This window comes from Belonocnema kinseyi, chromosome 3, assembly GCF_010883055.1.
Source record: "Belonocnema kinseyi isolate 2016_QV_RU_SX_M_011 chromosome 3, B_treatae_v1, whole genome shotgun sequence".
In the NCBI taxonomy this organism is placed as follows: domain Eukaryota; kingdom Metazoa; phylum Arthropoda; class Insecta; order Hymenoptera; family Cynipidae; genus Belonocnema; species Belonocnema kinseyi.
In genome coordinates, this window is record NC_046659.1 from 42,851,322 (window position 1) to 42,862,809 (window position 11,488).

General features: G+C 27.5%; 1 protein-coding gene across 1 annotated transcript in view; it reads left to right on the top strand.

The window, feature by feature from the left end:
• The window catches only part of LOC117169796 (SRSF protein kinase 1), a 111,866-nt gene that overhangs the window by 20,029 nt on the left and 80,349 nt on the right, over positions 1-11,488 (top strand). The window contains exons 2-3 of the mRNA XM_033356303.1: positions 727-946; positions 1,032-1,347. Coding sequence (XP_033212194.1) covers positions 727-946; positions 1,032-1,347 — 536 coding nt within the window. The remainder of the gene's footprint in view (positions 1-726; positions 947-1,031; positions 1,348-11,488) is intronic.

The following is an 11,488-nucleotide window of genomic DNA, read 5'->3' on the forward strand; positions in this document are numbered from 1 at the left end:
TTTTGAGTAACTAATTAAAGTAACTAGTAACAGTTACGTTACTTGTAACGGTAAGTCGTTACAGTTACTAGATAAAGTAACTTCAAGTTACCTAAAAAGTTACTTTTTCTCTTCTTTAATTTTTTAATTTATAAATAACAATAATGAATACAAGATTGATAAAATTATTTATTATTATTATTTTATTACAATATAAATATTAATAATTCATCAAAATAACATTTAAAACACAGGGTTTGTTTTAGTAAATAAAAAACTAGACAGATATTTCGTCAAGTGAACAGTAACTGTAAAGTTACTCAAATTAAGTTACAAGTTACTTTTTAAAAAGTAACTAAGTTACTCTAAAAGTGATCAATAGCGCAACTTTTTAGTAACTTAGTTACTTGTAAGAAGTTACTACCCAACACTGATATATTTTTTTTCTCGAGGCTGTTGGTGTATTTTAAATTATTCTTTTCAGGATTCATTACAACCTGGTAAGGACTAGAAACTTTTTGTTGTTGTATTTTTCGTTTAAAATCAAAATCACAAAAGTTATACAGTGTTCTGCCTCTCTTGAAAAATTTATTTTTTTTCCGTTTGAGAAGTTCTGACTTAACTCCCTTCAAATATATAAAAAGCTTTAAACTTAACATTTAAGTTTGCTCCAGATTTTTTTCCTTTAAATGAAATATTCCACACAATGAATAAAATGAAATTATATGAATAATTATTGCATTTAAGTAATAGACTGGATCCCTGCCATAGTTCGAGTAACGAGACCATCGAGGATGATGACGAGGTTTATAGCAGTGAAGAAGAAGAGCAAGAAGATAGCAGTGATTATTGTAAAGGAGGTTATCATCCAGTCAAAATAGGAGATCTGTTTTTAAATCGCTATCACGTCACTCGCAAACTTGGTTGGGGGCATTTTTCAACTGTTTGGCTGTGCTGGGATCTTCAGGTAAAAATGAGCATTGATGTCAAATTAAACCTTCTCAAATAAACTTTCATGAAGAGACAACTGCTTATGTAATTTTTTTTTTAAGGATAAACGATTCGTTGCCCTAAAGGTTGTAAAATCAGCGTCTCATTTTACGGAGACTGCACTAGATGAAATCAAGCTTTTAAAAGACGTTCGTGACACCGATCCTAACGATCCTAAGCGTAACAAAACCGTCCAGTTGCTTAATGACTTCAAGATCAGAGGCATCAATGGACTACACGTTTGCATGGTTTTTGAAGTTCTTGGACACAACTTACTTAAACTTATCATCAAATCTAATTATCGAGGGATTCCAAGGAATAACGTTAAGCGCATAATAAGACAAGTCCTAGAAGGTCTTGACTACCTGCATAATAAATGTGAGTATTTTTAATAATCTTATTTTAAGCATTTGGTTCACTTTTTTTCTATTTTCTCCTTTATTGTTTATCTCTCGACATCTATTAATGTTGCAATTGCAAGTGTCTTCACAATTTTAACTTTAAAATTTGAAACATAGTATCGTTTAAAAGAGAAAATATAAGTTTTCATCATGAAAATTGAAACAGGCTACAATTAAGTAAAAAGATTTTACTTTTGATTGAATTTTCTTATCGCTTCTTACCAAATTGGAAAAAATGATCCTGTTCTAATAACAGATAGCTTGTTTCCCCGAATAGAAGATTCTTTACAACCTAAGTTAATCCAATTTTTGAAAATAAATGATTTAATCTTCGTGCACGGTGCTGTAAAATTCAAGTTATATTCAGAAATAAATTCAATCAAAAAGCATTATTTAATTTCCAGATAAGACAAGTAGAATATACATTAAAGTGGTCTAAATGAAGCAACTGTTTAAATATTCATGGGCGACTGGAAATTCGTGTATAGCCTAGGCAACATCAGAATATGCCTATTTTTTTGTTTTGTTGTAGAGTAATTTTGCAGCTCGCTAAAAGCAATTGTTCCTCTAATGGGGTTTAACACGTAAAATTACAATTCCTTTTTACCAAGATCAATTTTTCATAAGAAGTCATGAACCAATTTATTCAATCTTGGAGTTATTTGTTCTCCCAGATTTCAACATGGATTTTGTCAATGCTTTAGTTAAGTTTGTGTGAAGTGAAATTTGTACAGAGTAAAACTTTAAACCTCGCAGAATGAATCTGGAAAAGAATAACTAAAATGATCAAAGATTTTCCATAAAGAAAGTGGTTTGAAATGTCGAGGTTCAGAAAAAAGATGAAATAATTTTCAGTGAAGTTCCTAGCAAAATGCAGTACCTAAACGTACTTTATTGCACTCTAATACATTTTCCAAAGTTTCAGCTCGATATTTTATTTACAAAAAAAGTTCTTAGGTTCAAAAAAACATTCAGTGAACTGAAAAAGTGATGTCGGTAATACAGGTGTTTAGCTGTGTCACATGCCCTTAAGTTCGCCCGTAGATTAACAGGGTAAGCCTTTATAGCCAGTGCAATAAACCACGCCGAGTGGAATTTGTTTGGTGACTCGAAATACACACTGACCTTAATGGAAGTGGCAGAACAATAAGACCTCAACCCTCAAGTAATACATTTTTAGGGTGTATTTGTTTTTATAGACAAGCGTAATAATAGCAGGAATGAAGAGCGGTTTAGTAGCCCGAGACCAGGGAGGTGAATCCTTAGAGTGGATTCACAGTTTTAACACTTTTACAATACTTTGTCCACAATTTTTAAAACATGTTAGCGAGCTGAAAAATTATTCTACAACAAAACAAAAGGCATATTATCATTTTGCCCAGCTTATATGAATTTCTAGTCGCCCATGAACATTCAAGCAGTCGCTTTTTTTGGACCACTTTAATATACATCGCATCAATTGAATTTAATTTTTAATCGCAGAAAGGGGCTGTCCACAAATCTCGTGACGCTAAAAAAGTCAAAATAGACTCCCCCAATTTTGTAGGACAACGCTTTTTAGGTTTTTTCTTAGACATTTTAGGTTCAAGTTAATTATTTAACTGATCATTGGTTTTAATTTGGTTTTCAGCTATAAAATATAACTATTTTCAAACGATACGATTTTGAAAGATTGAAAAATGAAACCAAACTATTTTCGAAGTTTCGATATATGCAATTAATTCAAGATATTTTTCTTTAATTTACAGTTTTGAAAGATTTAAAGGCGGGGAAAGTTTGAAAACTTTTCTAATATTTGAAATCATTCCGACTTTTTATATAATAAACTAAGAAGGTTAGGGACTTCACTCATGCTTGAAATTAAAAAATGCAATTGTAATAGATTTTAGCAATTTTATTATTATTACTGAAACTAAAATTAAAAGTATGTATAATATTAGAATATTAGACTTCTTCTTTATCCCAAGCATTAAGTACATTGAAAAATAATATTTTCTATTACACTTCTTTATTTATAAATTTTAATTTCTTTAAATAATAAAAAGAATAAATTTAAAAAAAACTGAAGTTAAACAAAAAAGACGCATCTCTGTGAACCAATTTCTTTCTTCGAGCACTTGTTGATTACAGGTTCTTTGAAAACCTTGAAAACCTGGAACTCCTCTTGATGTTTTTTAAACCTTGAAAACCTTGAAATATCTTTGATTTTTTCCACGAAAATTTTGTTATTCGTCAAGATATAATTTATCTTATTTTTATTAAAGAATAAATGAAGATATTTCAAGGAACTTTTTTTGAGGTGTTCAACTTAGAAATTATAAAAATTATTAGTTTAAATTTTCGATTTTAATTCAGTTTCAGAATTAGAATAAGCCATGGCCATACAACGGATTTTTCGAGGAGTTGTCCACTCGGTTTTTGAGTGTAAAACATATTTCAAAATATTACAAAATATTTCTGAAGATTTCAAAATATTTCAAACATTTCAAAATATTTTTAATATCTTTAACATTTCATAAAGATTTCACGGATGTTAACGATTTAAAAAAGACGTGCACGCCAGATTTCAATAAAGATTTCACAGCAATTTCACAAACATTTTTAAACTTTAAAGATTTAAAGAATTTCAAAGATTTGAAAAAGGGTACAGTATACCAGATTTCAAAGATTTCAAAAATTTGAAACGATTTCAAAAGTTTTAAAACATTTTGGAAAATTTCAAAATACTTTAAACAATGCAATGACTTTAACAAATACAAAATATTTTCAAAATAAAGATTCAAAAAAGATTTTATAAACATTTCAAAATATTTGATAAATATTTCAAGGATTTCAAACATTTAAAACAGGCATGTACACTAGATTAAAAAGTTTTCACAAAAATTCCCCAAAGATTTCGAACATTTTATAAAGATTTGGAATATTTCACAAAGATTTTAAAACTTACAAATGAGTTTAAATATTTTAAAAAGGGTATTTTAAACCGCATATCTAAGATTTAAAAACATTTCAAAGATTTTAAACAATTTCAAAATTTTTAGGAGATATCAAAAGATTTCATTAAGATTTGTTATAATTTAAATAATCCCAACGAGAATTCACAAAGATTTCTAAAGATTTCACAAAGATTTCAAATATTTCGATCATTGAATTAAGATTTTTAAATTTTCAAAAGATTTTAAAGATTTCAAAACATTTTAAAGATTTCAAATAATTTCAAATTTTTTTAGGAGATGTCAACCGATTTTATAAAAGTTTTAAAGATTTCATAAAACATTCAGAAAGATTTCAAAAGAATACGAGAATTCAAACAAGATTTCAAACGATTACAAAAGATTTCTCAAATATTTTAAAGAATTCTTAAGGATTTAAAAACATTTAAACAGTTTCATAGATTGCAACAAGGGTACATTACACCAGATTTCAAAGATTTGAAACCATTTAAAAGATTTTTAATGATTTCAAAAGGTTTCAACGAATTTGAGAAGATTTGAAAAGATTTCAGTAATTTCAAACGAACAGGAAAAATTTCACGAACAAAGATTAAAGAAACATTTCACAAATATTTCAAATATTCCAGGGATTTCAAACGAATAAAAAAGACGTAGAGAAGAATTGACAATTTCTTTAAAGAATTCATAAGGATTTCAAAAGATTTCAAGAATTTCAAAAGATTTCATAGATTTCAAAAGGTTTCAACACATCTGAGAAAGTTTCAAAAGACTTCAATGATTTTAAACAAATACAAAAGACTTCGCAAACAAAGATCAAAGGTAGAGTTCACAAATTTTTCAAGAATTTTAAAGATTTTTCAAAAGCTTTGAAAAATGTTCATGTTCGCCAAAAATTAAGAATTTGTTTATTTACGATTCGGCTTTCTTTAGAAATTTTTGGCCAATAAAAAATGAAATAGCTCGTCTTTTACGTGTATGATAAACGTGTATTTCATTCTTTGATGTTAAAAATGAGACCTGGAAGAATTTGCATTTCTTGACCTGGAAAACCTGGAAAAGACCTTGAATTTTGTTCCTAAGAATCGCTAGACACTCTGGATTATTATTAGTATTAATAATATTTAAATGAAAAACATTTTTTCACGGAAACAAATTAATTTTTTTCATCGTACTCTATATAATAAACTGACGAAAAATAAAACGAATAAGAAATTTAATTCAATTTACTTTGTCACGTGACAGTTATAACCCATCCCCCCTTCCGGCGTCACGAGATTTATGGACGGCCCCAAAGAAAACTCGATCCCATTTTTCATCTTTAAGGCCATGTGATGAGTATAACAGCTGATCAAGTCAGCCCTAAGATCAATATTTTTTCACCCATATTGAAAAATAAAAGTTTAAATAACGCGGACAATTTTTTTGGGAAATGTAAATAAATATTCAAGGATCGTTTGTGGCCTTGCCAAGAGTTAGAGGAAGAAAAAAGTTTATTTATGCAAATAATAATTATCGACGGACACAGTTAGGTTTTACAGCAGAAGTTTGAATTTTAACTTTCTCTGACGGTAATCATGCAATCTGTTTTACCCACAGACTCCTAGAACTTCGAAGTTGCTTACTCGCTGCGCTAGTGCTGCTTTTACACAGCTGATACCAGACTGATATGTATGTCAGACCAAATAGGTTTATTTGCATTTCAAGTGCAAACATTAGTTTTTGCATTATTTATGCATAATGTTCGCGAGCGATTTTTGTTGTTTTGCCCCACTTTGATAAATGTAAGCCTTATAACCAGCCCTTTGACAACATTGCAAATTGCTTGCAGGGTTTGCCGACAGCACGGTCGGTATTTCTCCAAAATAGTAATTTAAAAAAAAAAAACTTTTTTCACTATTCTAATTATTTAGGTTCTAACTATTTACTGGTATTTTCTTCAAAAAAAATTTTGTCTCTAAAATTTCCACCGGAGCAAAGCAGAGACATGGACTTTATTACCGCCTCTTTCATTTTCCAAACTTTTATAGCGATACCTCATTTCGTTTAGACGTAAGTTCGGAAAGAAGAATTGAAGACCAGGTTAGGTCACGTGACCCTCTTGTCACATGGCCTTAAGAAATGTTTTTGTCGATTTAAATGCAAATTTAATTCGAAACTCAATAAACACCATATATGAGACCTAAGACATTACAAAAATTGACTATATTTGAAACAATATCTCTATAGAATCTTACGATAATTTTAATTGGTAACGATATAAAAATTTGAAAACTACTCTTACAATTTTCATTATAATCTCTCACGCATCGCACTAGCACCTATCGCGACTTCCTCTACTTACTGCGATCCCACTACCGACTTATGTATGCACATTTAAACTGTTTATTAGGTTAGCTTCAATTTGTAAATGTCTTGCCATTATAGACCTTCTAAGAATACAATTTTTTTAAACAGAAATTTAAAATAATAGATCGGGGTTAAAAAACGGATGTCGTAATCAATATTGCAAGAGAAATCGATACTCGTGTTTGTAGAATTTATAGGTAAGGTTAAAAATTTAAGAATATTTTGACAAGGAAGAGTTAATAAAATATACCTAATTTATTTATAATACATTTTTAAGAAGGAAATAAAAATAGTTAAAAATCACTATTAATATTTATTTTTAGAGTTTATCAACTTGTATTAAAGTTTTATAAGGAATGATCAAGCTAAGCATAAAATAAAAATTATTGTATACGGTAAAACGTAAATGCTTATTCAGAGTCCTGAGCTTGAAAAAAAATGTTTTGAATAAAACTATTAACAGGTTTTGGAAGAGAATCTACTCAATAGTTTAATTGATAGATTAGAAAATGCTAAAAGCTATCCCATGTACGTTCACTCGAGAATTTAAATTGTATACAGTAGGTTTAACTACTCGTTTTAAAAACAAGCTTACAATTTGCGAATGCTAAAGCAGAAACAAGTCAAGTTCTTATTTTCCTTCATTTTTATAGTGAGAAGTATTACACTAGATTAACCGAACTAATAAAATATACAATTTTGATCGTTCGCGAAGAAAGGGATCTAACTCAACGGGAGTTGCACTATACAAAAGGATTTATTGAAGTGGCGCACAGTGGTCTAAAAATGGATCTTCGCGGACAAATTATGCTCGAGGTCGTAATTTTTGGTCGATTTTAAAGTTCAAAAAAAGAAAATACTCTGCATAAAATTCCGCATCAATCCCTCGAGGCCGAATTTCAATTTTTATTTTGTGTTGAATGTTATGTTATTAAAAAAATCGAAAAAAAACCAGATTTTCCAATATATTATTTTTTATCTTCGTGTAATCCAATAAAGTAGAACAAAAATCAATAGGAATTGATGTACCGATACAAATATCATAAGAATAAATGATTAAAGCAAACAAATTTTCTGTGATTAACAAATTTTATAAACAAATATATATTTATAGAACTTTAATGGGATTAAATATTTTCTCTTCATGAAAAATCATCTTTAAACACACCACAATGTTATTTAAATTTAAAATATTGTTAGGAATAAGTATTAGTCACTGTTATTAAAAAGTTATATAAACAATTGCATATATTCGTGTGTTTTTACAGAAAAAAAATTCTTTCACGAAGACTAACTGCTGCGAATGACTGTGATATTATCTAGCTGAGATTTTTTTTTCAACAATTAAAATAGTTATTAATAAATAGTATAAATAATTGCATTGTATTTTTGTGTTTTTACAGGAAAATATTATTCTTTCACAAAGCCTTGCTGGCCGATGACTTTTCCATGTTATCTAGCTGGGCATTTTTATTCTAAATCAAGAATTTCAATTGTTATTAACAAATAATTTACACAATTGTATTATATGCGTAATTTTGATGAAGTAAAACTTTCTTTTACTCATTGCCATACTAGAATTTCAAAGTCTGCGTTTAAAGAAGATTCACTTCAATTACTCGAAATATCGATAAATAAAAGAACGTTAACAGTCATTTTTTTTAAAATTATTTAATAAACAAAATGTTATTTTTGTAAAAAAATGAAATGAAAAGAATGTACTCATTTTATATTTCAAAACAAATTTCCAAACGATGTATATAAATGCTAATGGAAAACATGTATTAAAACTTCACCTAATAAACTTGTTAAAGTAGAATATTAGATTTGAATTTGAATAAAAAGTTAAATATAATCCTTTTTATATCTGAAAACGCAGTAAATAATATTTATATCAATAAAATATATAAATAGTTTTGTAAAAAAAGTTTCAATAGTATACAAGTTCAAACTTAATATTTGAGGGTTTAGCGAATACTTACACTATTGAATAAAATGAGAAAAATGTAATTGAAATTGAATTAAATTTTTATTCATGAACATATAGCATAAAAATATGTAAAGAACATTGAAAATAGATTATTCAATAATTCAACTTGTTGAAAAAAACTAATTTTCAGAGGAACAAATATAAATGATAATTTTATAAAACGTCCAAGATGTAAATATAATCAATGTTTTAACATTTTTGGTTGAAAGACTTAAAAGAATATAATGATAAAAGAGAGCAATCAAAGAAATTTATTTTTTTATTTTTCACTGATTATTAAATAAAATGGTTTCAAATTTAAATTTAGTTAAATTCAATTAAAAATACATTATATCCATTATATATTCATAAGCGAGAGTGTTCACATGGTAAGTTTAAACTTAGTACTGTCAGAGATGAGTTTAGAGATTGCTCATGTAATGGAATAAGAGACTCCGTCAAAATCCGACTGCTAAAAGCACCTTCTTGGTTTGTGGGTCAACTCCTCAGAGTTACTTCGCAGTTTTCGGCATTTTTCAGACATTCCGCGTTGGTAATTGCTTAATTTGGAGAATTTTAAAAATGAGTTACCACCGCAGTTACAATTACAGGAGTTACCATAAATGTAAATGATGTACTGCATATTTATTTACCACACGAATATTAAATGTTTATTATATAATTATTCTAATGATTCACAATTATTAGTGAGTAGTTATATAATGAAAACTAATTATTTTTAAAATAAAAATTTTAAATATTATATCGTTACATATCTATTTATATGCTATAAATCATAAATTATGACTTATAATTTGAATACATTATCGGAAAAAGTTTTATGTTCACCTATTTTTTAATGACTGATAAGTTTTATTTATTTTAATTATGACAGAGCTAAATATTTTTCTTTTCAAAATGTTGAATGCTATCAACATTCAAAATTCTGTATAAAATCAAGCAGAGGATAAAGCCAATTTGTCCATTTTATAAAGAATTTTGAGATTTCTTTAGAAACAAAAAATAGTATATTGTCAATTATAATACCTTAATTTTTCCTCTAAAACATTAAAATTAAGTAACTATTATAACATATGCTTATCAGTTACTGATTGTATTAATTAATATACAGTTTGTAGCTAAAATACATATATACTTTTACAGATTTACAGTGTTTTAAAACGAAATTTAAGGTATGATGTGTGTGTGTGTGTGTGTTTGTGAAAAAAAATGCTTTGAAGAAATTCATTGTTTATTATCAGTGGCGTTGTTTGTCAGGCAAAAGATTAATTTGATAAAAATGCTTTAACATTTCAAAATGTTACAAACTTTTTATTCAGAGCTTTTTACAACTTTATTTTTAATTGTATGATTTAAATAATTGATGGCTCTTTTGCCTTGAAATTAGAATCACATATTTTAGAAAATATAACTAATATAGACACACAAAATACTACCTTGAAGTTTCCAGTTATTAAAAAAAAATAGAAGAAAACATTAATATAAGTACTAAATATTTTAATGTAACATACACCATTGCAAATTCCTAAATATTAAACTGCAAACGGTTCTACAACATAGTCTTAAGTTTGAGATATATATGACCCATATTTATGCAAGGCCTTTTAAGTTTGAACCCCTCAATTACTTGCGGAGGAAACCTAGAAAGTATACTTCTGGAATTAAGTAAGTACTGTATATATCTTTGCCTATAGTCCGTAAACCTGGTTGAACCTAATAAATTTTGGAAATTTTCCTCCTTTTATGGTCTATTTCTGTTGTAAGAATACTCGGTGTGAATGGCTGCGTAGTTGTGAGCCTAAAATTACGAAACTAGAATTAGCACCTTATTACGGTTAAAACACTGTTAAAAAAAAGTAATTGTTTAAGTTTTGTAATTTTACATAAAAAAAACATTCATTTTCTTTAAAAAAAGGCGAATTTTAAACGACAATTAGTTCAATTGACAAACAAACAAGAATGGAATAAATAGAATAGTTGAATTGCTAGTTTAAAAAAATTAATATTTTCAAGAACAAAAATGAATTTTCAACAGAATGCATGAATTTTTACTCACTTACCTTGAAGCAGTCAAAAGATAAATTTCCAACCAAAAATTAAATAGTTGAATTTTCAAATAAAAACATTAATTTCTAAATGTATAATTTATTTTGTATCCAAAGATACAATATTTGGAAATTAATGTTTTTATTTGAAATTGATTGTAATTTATTGTAATTCTATTATTTACCGAAAAAACTGCCTTCCTCGACCTGTGTTTTTAGGTTTCTGGAAAGGTGACAATTTGGTACCTGTTTGTCCAAGTCTGGTCTCAAGATCAGTAATAGCTTTTTCACTTATCCATTCAAAGATCTGAACTAAGATTTTCTTTCGATGATCATTTCTTACGATACTTCGTAAATTTATAATAATTATTAATCATTTAAACAATTTTCATAATCATATTGAGAGGTGAGGTATTTTTAATTAATAAACACAATTTGTTTACGAAGTTAACTATGATTGTCTTTGCTATGTCTTTTTCCTAAAGTATTTGTTAAATCTACAAGAATGGTTAATTAATTAAAGAACTTTAATAACAAATTCAGAATTTGGATATTTTTCAAACTAATAGGGTCAGTTTTTTTTTACAAATTTAATTAGGAACGTCTTTCCGATTAATTATATTAATCGCATTTTCAAGATTTATTATTTAAACTACTTTCATGAGCAAATTAAGAGTTTGGGCATTTTTTCAAGAATAGGCCTAATTTGTTTAGATTTTGAACCATTTGAACATTTTAAACAAATTAATTTTTATACCAAAATGTATGCACTATATATTTAAC